Here is a 20,701-nt window from a genome sequence, read left to right as displayed (position 1 = left end):
CCCTCTCTCCTTCCTTCCTCCCTTCCCTCCTCCCTTCCCTCCCTCCCTCTCTCCTTCCTTCCTTCCTCCCTTCCCTCCTTCCTTCCCTCCCTCCCTCTCTCCTTCCTTCCTTCCTGCCTTCCCTCTCTTCCTCCTTTCCTTCTTTCTCTCCCTCTTTCCCTCCCTGTCTTCTTCCTTCCTTCTCTTTCTCCTTCCCTCCCTCCTCTCACTCTTTCTTCCCTCCCTCCTTCCTTCCTTCCTCCCTTCCCTCCCTTCTTCCTTCCCTCCTTCCTTCCTTTCCTCCCTCCCTCCCTCCCTCTCTCCTTCCTGTCTTCCCTCCTTCCTTCTTTCCCTCCTTCCCTCTCTTCCTCTTTTCCTTCTTTCTCTCCCTCTTTCCCTCCCTCTCTCCTTCCCTCTCTTCTCTTCCTTCCTTCCTTCCTTCCCTCCCTCCCTCCCTCCTCCCTCCCTTGTTTGCTTCCTTGCTCGCTTCCACAACAGGGGCTTCTGCTTCTTCAACTCGGTGGCGATCGCAGCCCGGCAGCTGCAGCAGAAAGGGAAAATCAACAAGATCCTTATCGTCGACTGGGTGAGGCTCCTGCTGTCCCCAACCCGCCTTCCGCCCCTTTCCCGAGTCCTGAAACGTGTTCCTGATTATGCCTCTGGAAGTGGCGGGCTTACCGAGTTGAGCTTGGGGGGGTGGCGTGGAGAGGACTCCTAGGCCTCCTCCCAGCCCTCACCTCCTCCTCCTCCCCTCTCAGGACGTTCACCACGGCAACGGGACGCAGCAGGTCTTCTACCGGGACCCGAATGTCCTCTACATCTCCTTGCACCGCCATGACGACGGCAACTTCTTCCCAGGAAGCGGAGCTGCTGATGAGGTGAACTCCCGTGTAGTCCCTCGGGGACAGCTGGGGAAGAGGTGGAGGGACGTCCACGTGACCAGAGGTCCCGCAATGGACAGCTGCCGCCCTTTTCGCTTAGGCAGCCAGTGTAACCTCAGAGAAGAAGAAGAAGAAGAGTTGGTTCTTATATGCCGCTTTTCCCTACCCGAAGGAGGCTCAAAGCGGCTTACAGTCACCTTCCCTTTCCTCTCCCCACAACAGACACCCTGTGGGGTGGGTGGGGCTGAGAGAGCGCTGATATTCCTGCTCGGTCAGAACAGTTTTATCAGTGCCGTGGCGAGCCCAAGGTCATCCAGCTGGCTGCATGTGGGGGAGTGCAGAATCGAACCCGGCATGCCAGATTAGAAGTCCGCACTCCTAACCACTACACCGAGGCAAACACAGAGTCTTGGGGGGGACGGGGGAAGGACCCTCCTCCTACATAACATGTATTTAGCGTTTAATGATAAGAAGAGCCACAAAGGCCCACGTGCGGAATAGGCCAAGAGGTCTGATGCTGCCCTGGAAGCCAAAGGTGAATGGTCAGATGTGTGCAATGCTATTAATCCACTAACCTTAGATGAGACGTACCAATTTGTTGGGGGAAAGAAAGAAAAGAAAGAAAGAAAGAAAGAAAGAAAGAAAGAAAGAAAGAAAGAAAGAAAGAAAGAAAGAAAGAAAGAAAGAAAGAAAGAAAGAAAGAAAGAAAGAAAGAAAGAAAGAAAGAAAGAAAGAAAGAAAGAAAGAAGATTTGTGGCTAAAATCTCATGTTTAAAAACTGATGGCTCTGAGCATTTATATGTTGCTTCAGCCATCGTGGCTGTGTGTGTTAAGTGCCATCCAGTTTATGAATTAGCATCCTCATTGATAGCCTTACTCAGATCTTGCCGGCTCAGGGCCGTGGCTTTTACAGGGGAGCCGTGTTAGCAAGTTATTTTAAAAACAAAGCAGGACGAAGTCTGAATCGCTTGCAAAAAGGCTCTTGGGGAAAGCTTCTCCCGCCGAAGCTGCAGGGCTCTTGCTGGGCTAGCTGGCAGGGAGGTGATGGGGTTTCCGACGGGGGAGTGGGGGGAGAACAGATAGAACTCTTAATCCATCATGTTTTACAACCCTCTTTCAAAGGGGCTTAGCGCTGAGAGTGGCCAGAGCTCGGGTCGGCTCGCATCTGGTTCCCATCTTCCCCCTTTGAGCTGGAGATATCAAAGGGGCTGAGAAGGGGGATCTTTATGATGCCCCCCCCTGAATCCCTGCAAGGCTGTGGCATATCACACCAGGCTTCTCCACCCCACCCCACCCTGTTTCCTCTTCCTTCATCTGCCATACTGTTTGGTTTGATGCGGCCCGTGCTTTCAAAATGAAGGATGCCTCAAGTCCACATCTCAGTCTCTCTCACACCCCAACCAGGGTACGTGACAGGATCTCACTTTAGAAATTAGCCCCTCCCCCTTGTTAGTAGAATCATAGAGTTAGAGAGGGCTATACAGGCTATGTAGTCCCACCCCCTGCTCAATGCAGGATCGGCCTCAAGCAGCCAGGAGAAGTCTCTGTCCAGCTACTGCTTAGAATCATAGAGTTGGAAGGGGCCAGACAGGCCATCTAGTCCCACCCCTGCTCAATGCAGGATCAGCCTCAAGCATCCAGGATAAGTCTCTCTCCAGCCGCTGCTTAGAATCATAGAATCATAGAGTTGGAAGGGGCCTGACAGGCCATCTAGTCCCTCCCCCTTCTCAATGCAGGATCAGCCTCAAACATCCAGGAGAAGTCTCTGTCCAGCCGCTACTTAGAATGATAGAGTTGGGAGGGGCCAGACAGGCCATATCCTAATATCCAATCAGTACTTTCCTGCTCAAAACTAAAGCCCATTATTGTGAGTAGGCATGAACGGTTCGGCTCAGATAAGCCGAAAAGTACCCGAACCAATGCTGATTCGGGTCCTTTTTTGGCCCATCCAAACTGAACCGCCCCTTCCCTCCATTCAAAGGGTCTGAATCAGGGTGACCGAATTGTGATTCCTCCATGATTCGGTCATTTAAATGCTTCCTTCCCGCGCCTCCCCCCCCCCCCCTTTCTCAGGCAGGGCCTGAGAAAATCCTAGCTGGGGAGGGATTTAAAGGGAGTGGGTGGGACTCCTGTCATTTATCAGCTTTTTGGGAGGGGCTGTCTTTGCTCTCTTCTCAGGCAGCAGAAACCGTGGTGCCTGCTATTGGGGGGGGGGTACAGAAGCATGCACACAAAGGCAAGTCTCCAGGTCTGAAAAGAGAAGGTCAGCCTCTCAGAGAGCAATTCCGTACAGCGAGCTTACCTGAGAAGGCCAAGCCTCTCCAGATATTGGGAACCCCTTGGAGAGGACAGGGCAGATTAGAGCCTGCGGGCCAGAACAGGCCTGTTCCTTCACATGCCCCTCAATTTATTTTTTTTACCATGCCATACTGTAAAGCCAATTTGGTGTAGTGGTTAGGACTTCTAATCTGGCATGCCAGGTTCGATTCTGCGCTCCCCCACATGCAACCAGCTGGGTGACCTTGGGCTCGCCACAGCACTGATAAAGCTGTTCTGACCAAGCAGTGATATCAGGGCTCTCTCAGCCTCACCCACCCCACAGGGTGTCTGTTGTGGGGGGAGGAATAGGAAGGCGACTGTAAGCCGCTTTGAGCCTCCTTCGGGTAGGGAAAAGCGGCATATAAGAACCAACTCTTCTTCTTCTTCTTCTTCTTCTTCTAAAAAAGCAGTGTGGCTCAGAATGAAAAGTGGTGGAGGGGAACTCCGTTGTGGGGGCGGGCGGGGAAGATGGTGTGCATCAGCCACAAACCATATTAAAAGCAGACCTTCACTCTGTCATCCCCCCTCCCCTTTCTGTAGGGAGAATGAAGAAGGAGGGTCCAAGCAAATGCCTCCACTTCTAGCCATCTGGACCTTTCCGTTTTAATTAGGAGACAAAGCGGATTACGCTTTCTCCAGATTAAAAGCGAGCAAACACAGGGGCCGGAGCAAGAGAGGGGCTGAGGCCTAGGGTCAGGGCGTCTGCTTGGCATGCAGAAGGTCCCAGGTTCAATCCCCGGTCAGGATGCGGGTGATGGGGAAAGACCTCTGCATGAGAACTTGGAGAGCCCATCTGAACAGTCAAGGTTATCAAGGGGGGGGGGTGGCAGCCAGGGAGGGGGGCATGTGGCTCAGTGGTCTGTAAAGGTCTCGGGACTGTAAAGGACTGCTTGGCCTGCGAAGGTCCCAAGATCAATCAATGGAATCTCCCAATAAAAACATCAGGTGATGGAAGAAAAACCTTTATCTGAGATCCTGGGGAGCCACTGCCAGTCTGAGTAGATGATACTGACTTTGATGGCCCAGAGGTCTGACTCAACAGACAGCAGCCCCATGATTGGGCATGAGTCACATGGATGGTCCATGCGGGGGATTAACCCCCATGTGGAAGGCCTCAGAGAAGTCTGGAGAAGAGGGCGCTGGACACGATTGCTCTCTGTAAATATTTGAAAGGCTGTCACTTAGAGGAGGAAATTTTTAAGCAGAGGCTGGAGAGCCATCTGACGGAGAGGCTGATTCTGTGAAGGCTCAAGGGGGTGGCAGGTGACAGTGGATGAGCGATAGGGTTGTGAGTGTCCTGCATAGGGCAGGGGGTTGGGCTAGATGACCCAGGAGGTCCCTTCCAACTCTATGATTCTATGATTCTAGGGAGCGGTTCCTGTTGGAAGCAGAAGGTCAGACTGCAAACTAGGCATGTGCAAAAAAGTATTTTTTAAAAAATTGCACCATTTCAGATACGGCCGAATGGATTTGTCCGAATCCAAAAAGTTTCAGGGCTCCTCCTCTCTGAGCATGCGTGAAGCGAGGCAAGAGGCGTGGAACACATCAACAAAAGGGGGCGGGGTTATATTGTCGGGATCGGGGCTCCGTAGCTCACCCAACCGAGAGGCTGGAGAGCACCCTTGGAGTCTTCATCAACGGATATTCTTCTTGGGTCACAGTTGCCGGATGCATCGAGGGTAACTTTCGAAGCGTGGCTCCTCTCCGCGGGCTCCTCACGAACGGAGGTGGACGAGACTCGCTTAAGCACCTTGTGTTTTTTTCTTTCAGGTGGGCTCCGGCGCTGGGGAGGGCTTCACCGTCAACGTGGCTTGGACTGGCGGGCTCGACCCACCCATGGGGGACCCCGAATATTTGGCTGCTTTCAGGTAGGCTCCCATTTTGAACCATGCTCCCCGGGCCTTCCTTTCTAGCCCTGGGTTTTGTTCCCATTTCTTTTTCCTTGATCGCCTTTTAATTATCCTTGGAAGAGACGCAGGGGAGCTCCTGATGCATTTGGGGATTTCCTGGCTGAATACGGCTTCCGTTTCCTGTCTGCTGTTAGCACAGATCCGCTTCTGTGGTCGCACAAATTAAATCGGGGCAGGGAGGAGCATGGTTCAAGTCCGGCATCGCCATAAAGGCCGACAAGATCTCCAGGGTTGATGCTTTCAAGAGTGGTATCTGCCTTCCACGGTTGCCACATGCCAAGGAGCTTAGCACTGAAGCATCTCTATTCTCTGGACAGGATGAACAGAGGACCCAGTTCTTTGCAGAACACCATAACCTTAAAGAAAGGTCTCTGCCCTGAGAAGCTTACAGTCTACAATGTACAACTGGAAGCATGTTTTGCGGGAGCGCGTTTGCAGGCCCACTCCTTCTCTCGTGGGCCACTGATTAAAAAGCTTGGCAAGACCTGAGCTGCTCTTTGCGAGTCTTCGCTAGTTCTAGACCTGTGCTGCTCACTTAAAGGACAAAGACTTGCATAGCATTTCTGGGAAACCTGAGATGCTTGACTGCCAATTAAAACCAGAGTTGTCTAGATCACAACACTACGCTGTATGAAACCTTCACTCAGTAACAGGCCTCACAAGATAGCATTATGAGGTGTTCGGATGTGTTTTGCTTCCCATGCCGACCAAGGAATTTTATCGGAAGGCCTCCAAACAGGACATATTAGGCCCCCAGTTTGTTTGTCTATCTGTTTTCTACATATGAGACCAAGATAGGGGGGTGGGATAGATCTTAGAGTCAGGCTGTGATGCCTAACACTTGCAGGGCTGAAAATACACTGTTGGGAACGAGCTGGGTTGAATGCAGGAGGATGCCTGTCCAAGCAAACAAGATTTAAAGCCATGCTGTAAATCTCTCTTCAACCTGGATCGTTGCTAGCTGCATGTGTACCTCTGCTCACCCCCTCACTCCAACCAAGCCCTGGATAGTCTCACAGAGGCCTACAGCACCTCATGCCAAGGCCCAGATTTCAGTTCCAACTCACCACGGGGGTTCCTTCTTACACTGAGGAGTTTAGAGCACCAGATTAAGGCTTTTCAAATCCCCCACTCTGCCACGCAAGCTTTGTGTAGTGGTTAGGAGCATTGGCCTTTAATATGGTGAACTGGGTTCAATTCTCCATTCCCTCTCCACATGCAGTCAGCTGAGTAACCTTGAGCCAGTCGCAGTTCTCTCAGAGCTCTCTCAGCCCCAACTTCCTCACAGCAGGGTGTCTGTTGTGGGGAGAGGAAAGGAAGGCGTTTGTAAGCCCCTTTGAGACACACGAGGCCTGCTGGGTGACCTCAAGTGAGTCGCAGCTCTCTCAGAGCTCTCTGAGCCTCACCTAGCTCACAGGGTGTCCGTTGTGGGGGAGTGGAAAGCAAGCTACTTGGAGACTCCTTTGGGTAGTAAAAAATGGGGTCCTTTTTGGCCCCCTGCTGCTTCTCAGCCTTCTCTTCCTCCAAGGAGTGCCGTGATGGTAAAACAGAGGAAGGGCAGAATCATGCATGGTGCCTTTCAGGAATGAAAATGGAGTCAGAGAGTGAGATTCCTAAGCTACTAGGGCTGTCAGCCTACAGGTGAGGCCTGGGGATCCCCTGGAGTTACAGCTCACCTCCAGACTACAGAGTTCCCTTCCCCTGGGGCGGGGGGGAATGGATGCTTTGGTGGGGGGAGACTGACATTGCACGCCACTGAGGTCTCCGTCCTCCCCAAACTCAGCCCCCAAATCTCTGGGAGTTTCCCAATGATGATCTGACAGCCCATCCACCCCCATTCCCCGTCAGTGACTGTAGGGACTGGGCAGCCCCATAAGATAACATTGGGCCATGTGGGGAGAGCCACGCTGTGACTATTTCACAGTGAGGACCGCTGCTTTTCATGCTACTTCTGTGGCCCAGGAAGGGGGGGGGGTAGCAGTGCCGCAAAAAGTGTAAGAAGGGGGGGGGGGCCTTGGAAGTTCACTCTGCCACGTGGCCGGCCCCCTCAGGGCTCAGGCCCCGTGAACGAGGTTAACGAGAGCTCTGCTGTTGGCCAAAGGCCCAGTTTGGAATTGCAAAGCCGGGCCATGCCAAACATGGGCCTTGGCAACTGGCCCAGCCTCCCACAGCTGCCCAACACATGTGCTTTGATTGCGCATGAAAGGACTCTATAAATAGGATTCTCCCCTCCCTCCCCCCCCCCCCCCCCGTTGCACACAGAAACGCAACTCCCAGGCCCTGCGGATCGCGTGCCTCTTTGAGCTGCTTGCCAAGCATGACCCGGCTGATGGATGGTCTTCTGCAGAAGGATGGGAAATCTTACCCCACTGGCCAAGTTCACGGGCCCGTCGGGTTCTCTGGACAAGAGAGAGCTGGGGGAGAAAGGCTTTCGTGGCGAGGCAGGCTCAAACGAATCGGTGCCAGCTCACCCTTGGTGTCACTTGGAACAGGGCCAAATCTTTGTACTCTCTCGGTTTCGTGGGGAGCTCTGGAGAACAGCCTCCCCATGGAAATGAGGCCCCAGGGCCTCTGGCTCCCAGGAGAGCTTGTGGGGCATGAAAACTGCTCCAGATAGCAAAGCCGTAGGATGAGAAGACGGGGAACTGGCAGAGGAGAAGTGGAGGGAAGTTTCGGGAAGGTTGACTTCGGTGGGAACCTTACAAGATGTTTTCTGATGGTTCGGGAGCCGAGCCTTTGAGAAAAGGGAAGCTCTGCCTCATTGGGAGGTCTTCAAAGGGAGGCCAGGTGCCCGGATGTTAGGGGTGCTCTGTCTTTGGCTTCCCTGCATTAGGCAACGTGGTCTGGAGGACTGCAAGGAATCGGAAATCACCGGAACCCCCGCAAGTATCTGTGTGGTTCGATAAATGGGCAGAACTTTCGCAAATGGCCAAATTAACCAATGTAGTTAATGGAAAATCTTTGGAAGGTCATCAAGAACAGCACTGTCATACTGACTGTCTTGCCAAATCGAAGAACAGGATTTTGAATCGATGTCATTCTGGTGGATAACATTGTGATTAGGGGGGTAGGGCAGGAGGGGGGGGGGATCAGAGATCAAGGGAATACCATGTAGTCAATAACTTCTCTTTTTATTTAATTTTATCTACGTTATATATCAAAGTCTATTATTAAAAAAACATAACTAGTCAAAGCGTCTTAAATAACAAACCAACCATGGTCCAGAAGAGGGCTTTCAATTCTAGGAGATCTTAATCACAGCTGACATATGGTGACCCCATACAATTTTCAGAGGTATTTTGCTCTATCCTGGACTTTCTTGGTGGTCTTCCATCCAGGTACTGACCAGGGTCCACCCTGCTTAGCTTCCGAGATCCAACTAAATAAATGATTAGTCTTGGCTACCTGTTAGAATCGTAGAATCATAGAGTTGTAAGGGACCTCCTGGGTCATCTAGTCCAACCCCCTGCACTATGCAGGAAACGCACAACCCTAAAGCTATACCCCTAGGCCAGCCTACCTCAAATTTTTTTACCGTTGAGAAACCCCTGAAACGTTCTTCAGGCTTCGAGAAACCCCAGAAGTCGACCAATCATGCACAATGTGGTTGGGAAGCAGAGCTGTGGACACGCCCACCTAGAGCCCCTCCCCTTCCTGCCCCATCCAGGCCCATCATTGGCCATTTTGCGAGGGCGTCAGCGTGACCATATATGGTCCTGTCACCCACCAAATAACAAATTTAAAAATCTATTTAAAAAATCACTCACACCCATCCGGGAAACCCTTCCAGGGCATTCAAGAAACCCCAGGGTTTCACAGAACCCTGGTTGAGAAAGCCTGCCGGAGAATAAGAAATGGCTTCCATCTATTTCTCTTCTAAATATTTTTTAGCACTAGTTTTCCTCTGGAGGAAAACACAATCGGGGACTTTCTAGCCTCTTTTGACCGGATTATAAAGTAACCTCTCTCTCTTTTTTTAATCGCTATTTATTTTACATCTTCCTGTAAGTTTGTCAAACTGGAACACCAACTTTTTCTTCTTCTCTTTTCAATCTGCTAAAATTATCAGAAATAACATGAACAGGATGTGGGGAGAGTTGCACTTAAAACTTAAAAAGTGTATCCATATAGCTGGATTTAAAAAAAACAAAAAACAATCCCAGTATATAAACAGCATTAAATGAATTTAGCGGCCATTAAAGATCAAGTAGGGAAAAACAAAACAGTTTGCTGAGGGAACGAAGCGGCCACAACCCACATAAAAACTAATTGCTAAAAGCCTGTGAGAATTTTTTTAAAAAACTGGAGGCCTAACAGAAAACACTTCACACCAATAGCCACAGGAAAGGGGCTGAGACTGCCAGCCATGCTAAAACAAAGCAATTTGACAGTTTTCCCTTCACTTTTTGCCTTTTCTTAACAATCAGGAGTGGGGAAAATGTTAGTCAGGCATTGATGCAGCATATTCCGATCCTTTCCGATCTTATTCTACGACTCCAGTGGTTTCTGGGATTCCACAAGATCTTACCTGAACCTTCTCCGTGCTCACTTTATTTTATTTATTTACTTCACGTAGCGTCTGCAGAGGCTTAGGTGTTAGCGGTCGTATGGCCTAGAAGCTTGCTTTCAAAGAAATAAAGCTATGTTCCCCAGGTCCAGAATGCATCATACAAGCTCGATGAAAGGACAGGAGATATACTTAAAGCTCTAGTGTTTGATCTTTTAGCGGTTTAAATCCTTAAAGTTTGCTTTTTAACATATTAAAATGATCTCTTTTCCCGTTCAGTTTTGACCTCTCTATCATCTGATTCCTTACCCGAAACTACTACACGCTTCCATTTTTATTATGTTTTCGTACTCTGGCCTGTGACCGTAAAAATCAGGGTTTCTCAACGTTCCTGATGCCGCGACCCTTTAATACAGTTCCTCATGTTGTACTGACCCCCAACCCTAAAATTATGCCAGCGTTCTTTCACAGAAATTAAACCAACACTGACCTATGGCGTGACGATCCATTGTTCACGATTGTATATAAATTGGTTATAAATTGTATATAACTTGGCAGGCGTCTTCAGGAGGAACAACAAGAGTAGCGATGCCCCCCCCCCCAGCCAAGCTGCTTGTCCTGCTGCAACCCTTGTGGGGTCCCGAAGGGGTCCCGACCCCCAGGTTGAGAACCACTGGTAGAAATACATAAGTGCGAGATATTTTTAATTTGCTTTCCTCCAGAACCACACGGCAGCTATAGGAAATGAATTGTCCAAGTGCCAGAAGGGCCGATTCAGATTGGGACAACAGCTCTGGCCCCAGAGAAGGACGCCTGGCCTCCACCTGGGCCAGGGTTTCTTAAGTCCTGGCCCCAACCTGGTGAAATGAGCTCCCGGAAGAGCAGAGGGCCTTGATGGAGCTGTCTCAGTTCTGCCGGGCCTGCAAAGTGGAGCTTTTCCTCCAGGTCTTTGGTTGAGGATGGGTTTCAGGAACAACTGGGGCCCTTCCTCTGGCCAACGCTATACCATTCTGCTTACCTATACCCTATAAGGGTTGACTGCAGATTGGGGAGGGATTGGGAATTATGCTGCCTTTTGTCGGGTTTTTTGTGATTGGTTTTATTGGTGTTTTACTCCGTTTTGGTGTAACCCGCCATGAGTCTATGGAGAGTGGCGGGATATAAATCAAAGATAGAAATAAATATAAGTGGGGGTTCCGTCCCCCCACCTTCACACCTTTTTCCCAGCCTGAAATGGCCGGGGTTGAGGACTTACGCCCTGTCAGTGCTGCAAGTCCCCCCCCGTAATAACAAGATTTTTTGTCAAGAGTCTTTATTCTTCAATCCAGCCAATGAAAGCAGCATGTAGTTTAACAATGGCGTTGTTATGTTTCCTCTTCAACAAAGGCTGGCTTCTCCATGGCGATACAATTTCTGTTTCTGGAATAATTTGTACCTACCCATCCCCAAAGAAGGGCTTAATTGTTTGGAGATCTTTGTGAAGCTTTAATGATGGCAAATTAGCCAAAAGCTGGTGGCCCGTCAAGCGCCCATTAAATATTTCATCACGGGAAGGCCAGCTTTTGTTGAAGAGAAAAGATAACGACGCCCTCATTAAGTGACAAGCTGACTGGATTGGATGAAGTCAGAGAACCAAGACTCTTTAAATAATGAGAACTCCCTAAACCGCCTTATGCTTTGCTGAATTCAAGATGCGCAAAAATTTCACAGGGAACTAAAATTTTGTGCATTTTTAATAAAATACGTCTACAAATTAAAATGCATCTACAAATTAAGTAATTAAAAGGGTGCCATATAGAGGATGGAGCAGAGTTGTTCTCTCTTGCCCCGGAGGGACGGACCAGAACCAAGGGGATGAAATTAATTCAAAGAAATTCTGTCTAAACATCCAGAAGAAGTTCCTGACAGTCAGAGCGGTTTCTCAGTGGAACAGGCTTCCTCGGGAGGTGGTGGGTTCTCCCTCTTTGGAGATTTTTAAACAGAGGCTAGATAGCCATCTGACGGAGAAGCTGATTCTGTGAAGGCAAAGGGATGGCAGGTTACAATAGATGAGTAATTGGGGTGTGAATGTCCTGCATAGAGTAGGGGGTTAGACTAGATGACCCCTGAGTTCCCTTCCAACTCTATAATTCTATGAAATTTTAAATAAATACTTGTTTAATCATGACTTTATGATTCTGTGTTTTAAATGCATTCAGCATTTTACTTCGCTTTTTGATACCCCGGTATTTATTGTTCTATACTCAATGACTGTAACCAAAGTATGTGTCCGTTTGTGGACGAAGAATTACTGTTTGTATACATGCCATCAGTACAGGATCGTTTGATTTAATTTGTCTCGGCCTGCACCTTGCTATCTTTTCGTTTGCACTGATTCTATACAGAAGAAAAAAGGAAATCACGAGACACAGTGGTTCTGAAATTCTGCACTTTATGAAATCCCCAGACGATTATGAGCATTCTGCCAATGTGATACTACGACTACTACTATGACAGTATATTGGAAGAGCAACCACTGACGAAGATAAAACAGAAAGCGGGTCACTTAACCTAGGATCCCGTTTTGGTTGACTCTTTATGACTTTATGTTATAACCTTTTCACCTATAAACATACTATATCACTGTGCCTCGTGATTTCCTTTTTTCTTCTGAGTCCACATTGAGGAATCCAAGGTTCGATACCTGATTCTATCCAGGGCAGGTTCATGTGCTTTCAAGGGTCAGTTCCAGGAGTGGAATCCGGTTGCTCTTGAAATTTCGGCACGAGGGCGAACAAGGCGCCTCAACCAAGCTCCCTTCTGTTCCCCCCCTTTTGTAGGACGGTTGTGATGCCCATTGCCCACGAGTTCTCGCCAGATGTGGTGTTGGTCTCCGCAGGGTTCGATGCAGCCGACGGCCACCCTCCCCCACTCGGAGGGTACAAAGTTTCGGCCAAATGTAAGCCATTCTCCCCCATTGCCAGGGCAAGGGGAAACAACAGGCTTCCTCGGGAGGTGGTGGGTTCTCCATCTTTGGAGATTTTTAAACAGTGGCTGGAGAGCCATCTGACGGAGAGGCTGATTCTGTGAAGGCTCAAGGGGGTGGCAGGTGACAGTGGATGAGCAATAGGGTTGTGAGTGTCCTGCACAGTGCGGGGGGTTGGACTAGATGACCCAAGAGGTCCCTTCCAACTCTAGGATTCTATGATTCTAACAGCATCTGCACCCACAGAACATTTTGGAATCTGCTCACAGCACAATCCAATTATGGGGCTGGGGCTCACTGGATAGAAGGGGCATCATCCTGCAGGTCAGAAGAGCAGCAGAGAGGAGAGGCCAGCCCAGGATCTTGGCCATCCACAGGCGTCTCTGAAAATTAAACAAGTTCACTGCAGCTCAGGTTTATTTCTCAAGTGGGCATGACCCAGAATGGTTTATGTTTTCACTGCTTCAATACGCTTGCTTATGTGAGCATCTAGGTCTGGACGCGACTCTATTTAGGGCAGTATCCAAATGACCCGCATAGCATGTCCTGAGAAAAAAAATGGGTGTGGATGGGATGATGCAGATCTGAATGGGAAACTAGCATGTTGTGCCTGTTCAGCAGGGGTGTTGCTAGAGGAAGCAGAGGGGAGACCCTCCAGGTGGACCAGGGATTGCTCTCCCAGTCCCCACTACGTGCCCCTAGGTCTAAAGGCTGGGATTTCCTTTGGTTTCCCCCGCAGGTTTTGGCTACATGACTAGACAGCTGATGACCGTGTCCAGAGGTGCTCTTGTCCTTGCCTTGGAGGGGGGTCATGACCTGACGGCCATCTGCGACGCTTCGGAAGTCTGCGTTTCTGCCTTGCTGGGTAATGAGGTGAGTCTGTCAGAACCGGGCCCAGGGAGAGCAGTGGGACTTCTCTAAGACATGTGAGCGGATAATGTAGAGCCAAACATTTCTGAGTACAAGTAACGTTCCTCTTTCTCATCTTTGAGCAAACACAGCCTGTTTCCACACGCTGAGTTCGCTTTGAGGGCTTCTACAGAGCGTACGTTACTTGGTCAGGGTTTTACGGTACTTCAGGAGAGGCCGGTGAAAATCCCCCAAAAGAAAGACCCACATGAAACCGATTAAAGTCAGACCAGATTTTCATGTCCCCAAGGAAATGAAGGCAGCCTGAGCGTTAACATTTTTTCTCAAAATAACGCTGTGAGGTTAGGTTAGGTCAGTGGTTCTCAACCTTGGGGTCGGGACCCCTTTGGGGGTCGAGTGACTCTTTCACAGGGGTCACGGCAGGGCAGGCAGCTTGGCAGGGGGAGGGGCGCCATCTACACAACAGCCTTGCGGGGTAGATCGAGATAGAGCGTTTGTCCGTCTGGAGCAGCGGAAAAGAGCGAGATCGGCATGGTGGGACCAGAGGCAGAACTGAACTGAGAAACCCCGGGGGGAGGGGGGGGGAGTACAATCCTGAACAATGGATCTTCACGCCATTGGCCAGTTTTGGTTTAATTTCTCTGAAAGAACACTTGCATAATTTTATGTTTGGGGGTTACCCCAACATGAGGAACTGTATTAAAGGGTCACGGCGTTAAGAAGGTTGAGAACCACTGCGTTAGGTGGAGAAATAACGAATTGCCCAAGGCCATGGCTGAAAAGGAATTTGAAAATGGGCTTTTCCAGCCCAAGTCACTCATTGCATTCCATCATTTCCCAAAACGTCCACTAGCCGATGCACACTTCCCCCCCCCCCCAAAAAAAAACCCCTAAAACTGGAGAGGAGCATCATTGCTGCATCCCAAAAAGTTTATGGTCAGAGGAGAAAAGAACAGTTATTTGATTTGTCTGCATTGACCCATGCTTTTGTCACCTCCAGTGCAGGCTACCGTAATGCCCTTTACACGGGGCTATAAACACAGCCAAGGAAAACTACATCTGTGTAGGAAGACAGAAGACTTTTTTCTCTCTCGCTTTGTTCAGTTTGCTTGAGATCAGTCATAGCCCTCATCTCAGTCATTGAGATCAGTCGTTGTGGAACTAGACGCATTGAATAATTTCGTACTGCATTTCCTTATTCATCCATATAATTATTTCCATCTCGGCAAATATGACTGAAGATGATGCACCGAAATGTTTTCTATCGACTACAAGCAAAATAAAGAAGAACTCCCAAGCAAGAAAGAAAAAAGTTTTCTTCACTCATATTTCCATATAGATGCAGTCTTTCTTGGCTGTGTTATGATATTAGAAGAAGAAGAGTTGGTTCTTATATGCCGCTTTTCTCTACCAGAAGGAGGCTCAAAGTGTCTTACAGTCGCCTTCCCTTTCCTCTCCCTACAACAGACACCCTGTGAGGGAGGTGAGGCTGAGAGAGCCCTGAGATTCCTGCTCGGTCAGTTTTATCAGTGCTGTGTGGAGCCCAAGGTCACCCAGCTGGCTGCATGTGGGGGAGTGGGGAATCAAACCCGGCATGCCAGATTAGAATTCTGCACTCCTAACCACTACACCAAACATCAAGCTCTTCTTCATGTTGTAGCTGGCGTTTCGTCTGATGTTTTCTCTAGCCTCAACCATAGGCCTGGCGGAACAGCTCCATCTCACAGGCCCTGCAGTACTGACTGAGGTCCCACAGGACCTAGATCACCTTCAGCAGAGTGTTCCACCAGGCTGGGGCCAAGGCAGAAAAGGCCCTGCTGAGGCCAGCCTCAACTCTCTTGTGTGTGTGGTGGGGGGGAAGGGTACTAGAATAAAATTGCCATCAGGAAGACACTTATATATAAGACCGCTTCCAGAGAGCAATCATTACTCACAGATAATCCCTTGTTTTCTTCCGGGAGCCAAATGCGCATCCTCAAAAGACCAGCAGGGCTCCTTGTGAGGGCCCGCGCACGATGCATGCTCTCACCTTGCGCATTCTTTGGAGCACATTCTGAGCTGCCCTGCCTTATCCTCCACAGCTGGAGCCGCTCCCAGAGGAGACCCTGCAGCAGAAACCCAACGCAAATGCCGTGCGCTCTTTGGAGAACGTCATCCAGGTGCAAAGTAAGTGGGGGATGTGGTCCTTCCTGCCCTTGTCACTTCTGACTTGGATCCCCATACAGATAGGAGCCGGCTGGCCTTGATATACTTTGACTTGGATTAAAGTTTCGAAAGCTTGAAGTTGCTTGTCAATGACAGCAAAAATTAATGAAAAATTGGGGACTTGCCACTGAAGAAGCATTGGCAATTGAAAATGGGTGATATCCGGAAACCGTTCTGGCAGAAGTCCTGGTGAAACAAATAAAAACCAAGGAAAGGAAGGACGTTGTTTGTTTGAACATCTATTTATCGGCATTTTACGCCATTGGGAAAGGTCTCCCTTCTTTCTCTGGGGTTTCATGAAAGCCTGGGGTTTCTTGGTGGCCCTGGAAGGGTTTCCCAAATAGGTGGGAGTTGATTCACTTTAAAATTTTTTTTATTATTTTTATTAAAATTGATAAATAACAGACAACAGAAACGCCCCACCAAAAACAAAATTCACCGCAGCACAACTCTGTAGCTTCATAAACCCTTTGAATCCTGTAGACCAGGGGTAGTCAAACTGCGGCCCTCCAGATGTCCATGGACTACAATTCCCAGAAGCCCCTGCCAGCATTTGCTGGCAGAGGCTCATGGGAATTGTAGTCATGGACATCTGGAGGGCTGCAGTTTGACTACCCCTGCTGTAGACAGTGTCCATTTCATCTATTACATTTCAACTGTTCATCATAGTTCCAAGTCACACATTATAACACTAATTCCCATACCTTATAGTCTGAAAATTTCCTTAAGTAATTTGCCAAATCAAGCCCAATTATATTGAAATCCTCGATCTTTTTCTCCCCTTGAATTACGTTAATGTTATTTGCTAACTTTTCCAACATCATAGAATCATAGAGTGGAAGGGGCCACACAGGCCATCTAGTCCAACCCCCTGCTCAACGCAGGATCAGCCCTAAGCATCCTAAAGCATCCAAGAAAAGTGTGTATCCAACCTTTGCTTGAAGACTGCCAGTGAGGGGGAGCTCACCACCTCCTTAGGCAGCCTATTCCACTGCTGAACTACTCTGACTGTGAAACATTTTTTCCTTATATCTAGCCTATATCGTTGTACTTGTAGTTTAAACCCATTACTGTGTGTCCTCTCCTCTGCAGCCAACAGAAACAGCATCCTGCCCTCCTCCAAGTGACAACCTTTCAAATACTTAAAAAGGCCTATCATGTCCCCTCTCAACCTCCTTTTCTCCAGGCTGAACATTCCCAAGTCCCTCAACCTGTCTTCATAGGGCTTAGTCCCTTGGCCCCAGATCATCCTTATCGCTCTCCTCTGTACCCTTTCAATTTTATCGTAAACTGCCTAAGTTTCTTTCGCCAATTATCACTTTTGATATTTTTAAAAACAGACATTTATCTGGTGCTGTGACCATATCTGGTCACGTCAACCTGACCCGACCTCCCAAAATGGCCAATGATGGGCCTGAAGGGAGTGGGCACAGCTGTGCTTCTCAACTGGCCCCTGACAGCCACCGGGCTGTCACCGGACCAAGCAGCGTCCCTGTGAGGCTGGGCATGACCCACCCTCCCTCCCTTCCTTTCATCCAATCGGTCATCTGTTCCTTTGTTCGTCTGTTCCTTCATCTGTTCATTCGATTTCTATACGGCCCCTCACTGTGACGCCTTTCTGTTCCAGGCCAGTACTGGTCCTCAGTGCGGCGTTTTGCCCCCACCGTGGGCTACTCGTTCCTGGAAGCGCAGCATCGCGACCTGGAGGAGGTGGAGACCGTGACGGCGCTGGCCTCACTTTCCGTGATGGCGGAGAAACGGTGAGTGGGCCCCCCTCCCCATGCTCAGACAGCACCCATGAGGGCTGGAATCATAGAATCATAGAGTTGGAAGGGACCACGTGGGTCATCTAGTCCAACCCCCTGCACTATGCAGGACACTCACAACCCTATAGCTCATCCACTGTCACCTGCTGCCCCCTTGAGCCTTCACAGAATCAGCCTCCCTGTCAGATGACTATCCAGCCTCTGTTTAAAAATCTCCAAAGTTGGAGAACCCACCCCCTCCCGAGGAAGCCTGTTCCACTGAGGAACCACTCTGACTGTCAGGAACGTCTTCCGGCATGGGGGAAGACTGAATCCCCTATACCCTCTGTGCGTTTGTCATAATCCAAAACGGGGCTTGCTGGCAAAGGGAACCTTTTCAGACCTGCCAGTCAGTCAGTCAGGATTCTCACATCTTTTCCTTGGAGTTGGACAGTGACTGACTAGGGTCACCATCACTTTATGGCAGCGTCAGTAAGAGGCATTGATATTCCCCTCTGTGCTGTGAAGCTCACTGGGATGACCCTGGGCCAGTCTCTCTCAGCCAAACCCGACTTCATGAGATTGTCAGAATTAAATGAGATTGCCCACATGCAGGGGAGGGGGCAGCCAGTGTGGTGTCATGATTAGAGTGCGCTGAACAGTCTTCAGGGGCAGCCCTATACGCAGGAGGTCACAGTAGTCTGTTCTGTTCTAAATGTATGTCTCTCCAATGTTATTATTTTTTTAAGTATTTTTATTCAGAAATACTACCCAGAACAAAACTTAAGAACCCTTTAGGAGATTACTGTTTCCTATGCCACATCGTCTTGTGGCGCAGGGTGGTAAAGCAGCAGAAATGCTGTCTGAAAGCTCTGCCCATGAGGCTGGGAGTTCAATCCCAGCAGCCGGCTCAAGGTTGACTCAGCCTTCCATCCTTCCGAGGTTGGCAAAATGAGTACCCAGCTTGCTGGGGGGTAAAGGGTAATGACTGGGGAAGGCACTGGCAAACCACCCCGTATTGTGTCTGCCATGAAAACGCTGGAGGGCGTCACCCCAAGGGTCAAACATGACCCAGTGCTTGCACAAGGGATACCTTTACCTTTATGCCATATCGTCATTGCTGGCTTGAGCAGCTCCTGTGGAGAAGCACTATATATCCTGTTCCGAATGAACAAACGATAATTCCTCCCCCCCTTCCCATGGCATCTTGGGATTTGTAGTTTTCTAAGGCTTCTGAGCCTACTTTGAAAGCCTTGTTCCCGGACGCACAAACACTCATATACAATTTCCCAGAGTTCCCTGGGCAGAGGAAATAACAAACGAGTTTAAACCTGTGGCTTGACGGTTCCCTTGACACATAATGACCCTGCAGGTGCCATTGTTCAACTTGGTATATTTTCCCCAATTTTATTTATTTGGGTTTTCTTTTCCTTTTTTTTGTTCCCTGTGTTTCTAGGCAACAGGACGAGCCAATGGAAGAAGACGAGCTCATGACCCAGTAATGTCTCAGCACACCCTCCGTCAGCTTCTGTTGTGGCTTGTGACCTATATCAGGATCCTGGCTCCCGCCTGCCGCGCAACCTATGCTCATCTGAGCCACAGGGCTAGGAGGACTGTCTCAGAATCCAGACAGGGGTTTGCGGCGGATCGCCTGGGATTAGCCCCCCAGGGGGGCCCACCGTGCACGGAACTCCACCCTGCAAGCTCCTGCCCCAGGACACTGGGAATAAGCTTGGGTTGGGAAGTAAACAAGACCACAGAAGACCACCTGGTGGGACCCCACCCCATCTGGATTCAGACTACAAAGCCCCGGAGCGTTGGGTTCCGACGCCAGGGCGGTGCCTTTCCCCCTACAGAACCAAAGATGGTCGATCCAGCAGGGAAGGAGTCCATCACGTTCCTCTCTGAAACTTTTTTTCCCGAGCAAACGTGGTCGCCTTACCCCGGGACGTCCCACGGGTCGACAGGAGCCGTGGGGAGAACTTTCAGGAGACAAAACTCGGGAGTCAAGGATGCGGCAGCCCCTCGGAGCGGGGCCACAGCCTGCTTCCTCCTAAGCGCCGTCCCGCCTTACATTCCTGGTCTAGAAACTCCCCCCCCCCCCGATTTGCACTATATACAGACTTTCCGTAAAACAGGTGGGAGAAAGACACGCACCTCCGCATGGGTCTGGACATGCACCACTCCAGGGCACCTGTCTCTGGTTGTTTTTTTTTGCCCTGATCCGCTGAAGAGCAGGCTTCATGTGGGGAAGGACGGGGAGGGAGATGAACCGATGGGCCCCTCTGCTTATCCCAACCAAACCCCACGGTTCTCGTTCGTTTTGCTTCTTGGTCCAACCCATCCACCCCCTCCCCAAGCTTCCAGGCCCCCAGGAAATAGATTTGCGAGCATTGCTGCAGATGCTCCATCGTCTCCCGTGTAGCCAGCTGTCACTTTTTCATGGCCTTATGTAAAGGTAGCCGATTCTCCCTCCCCTGCCCCCCCCCAAGGGCCGTCACCAGAATGGCCAATTTCCTTCCCCCCTCCACCAGCAAAGCACTTGTTTAGGAAGAAAGCCTGCTGTAGGTCATTACAAGTAATAGAAAACCATGCTCCCGTTTCTCTGTGAAGTCTATGGGACAATCGAGTCCTCCAATATCTCCTTCCCGGCACAATGGGCATGCGCAAAACCGTGCAGAAAGCCACGATGGTTCTGTAGAAGGGAGTTTTTGACTCGAAAGCTCCCACCCCGAAATCCTTATTGGTGTCTTAAGGTGCTACCGGATTCGAATCTTTCCCGCTCCACTGCAGTCCCAGGCGGCCACCTTCCGAAATGATCTCCACATGGCTTCAGTCCTTTTCCTGTGAAGGAGTGTGGGAAATTCAAGTCATCTTCAAGGGAGCTCTAAATCTCACTGCCTGCGGGGAGGGGGGGGTTGGGGAGGGGAGGGCTGCATCACTGCCTGGGGGGGGGGATGGGGCAAGGGGTGAGGGAAGGATGCATTGTACAGATCGTGTATAGAAAACCGCTGGATTGAAACCAGCCAGTAAATTGAGTCTTTGCTGCGTTCCAGCTGTGTCCTGAATTGCATTGTGTTGACTGTATTTGAGAGGCAGGCTCTTTGTCACCTGTTCCGGCACTAGTCCCCTTCCTGAAACACGTGAGCACGACACCAGTCCCATAACGCTGGTTTGATTTCCGCACAGAGTTGGTTTTCTTCAGGACCTGCCCCGATCGATAGCTTTTCAGCAGTTCGCTGCTATTACTAAGTGGAAACTAGGGACGCCAGGAAATCTGACATGAACCTGAGCCCCAAGCAAAGGTCCCATAATCACAA

The 20,701-nt window shown here is 49.9% G+C and overlaps 1 protein-coding gene across 6 annotated transcripts in view; it reads left to right on the top strand.

Moving 5' to 3' along the window:
• HDAC7 (histone deacetylase 7) overlaps positions 1–20,290 on the top strand; it is a 204,199-nt gene extending 183,909 nt beyond the window's left edge. For 4 of the 6 annotated variants that reach the window (XM_077329295.1, XM_077329293.1, XM_077329292.1 and 1 more), the window contains 8 exons: positions 478–565; positions 738–857; positions 4,950–5,047; positions 12,416–12,534; positions 13,301–13,434; positions 15,513–15,597; positions 17,264–17,396; positions 18,838–20,290. In XM_077329295.1, coding sequence (XP_077185410.1) covers positions 478–565; positions 738–857; positions 4,950–5,047; positions 12,416–12,534; positions 13,301–13,434; positions 15,513–15,597; positions 17,264–17,396; positions 18,838–18,883 — 823 coding nt within the window. In that variant the 3' untranslated portion in view covers positions 18,884–20,290. Of the gene's footprint in view, positions 1–477; positions 566–737; positions 858–4,949; positions 5,048–5,223; positions 5,384–5,406; positions 5,672–12,415; positions 12,535–13,300; positions 13,435–15,512; positions 15,598–17,263; positions 17,397–18,837 lie in introns of those variants that run through there. The other 2 variants (XM_077329296.1, XM_077329297.1) reach the window with 2 other exon arrangements.
• The last annotated feature ends 411 nt before the right edge of the window (positions 20,291–20,701 follow it).

Source organism: Paroedura picta, chromosome 3 (genome assembly GCF_049243985.1).
Source record: "Paroedura picta isolate Pp20150507F chromosome 3, Ppicta_v3.0, whole genome shotgun sequence".
NCBI lineage: Eukaryota > Metazoa > Chordata > Lepidosauria > Squamata > Gekkonidae > Paroedura > Paroedura picta.
This window is presented reverse-complemented; position numbering and strand designations above follow the sequence as displayed.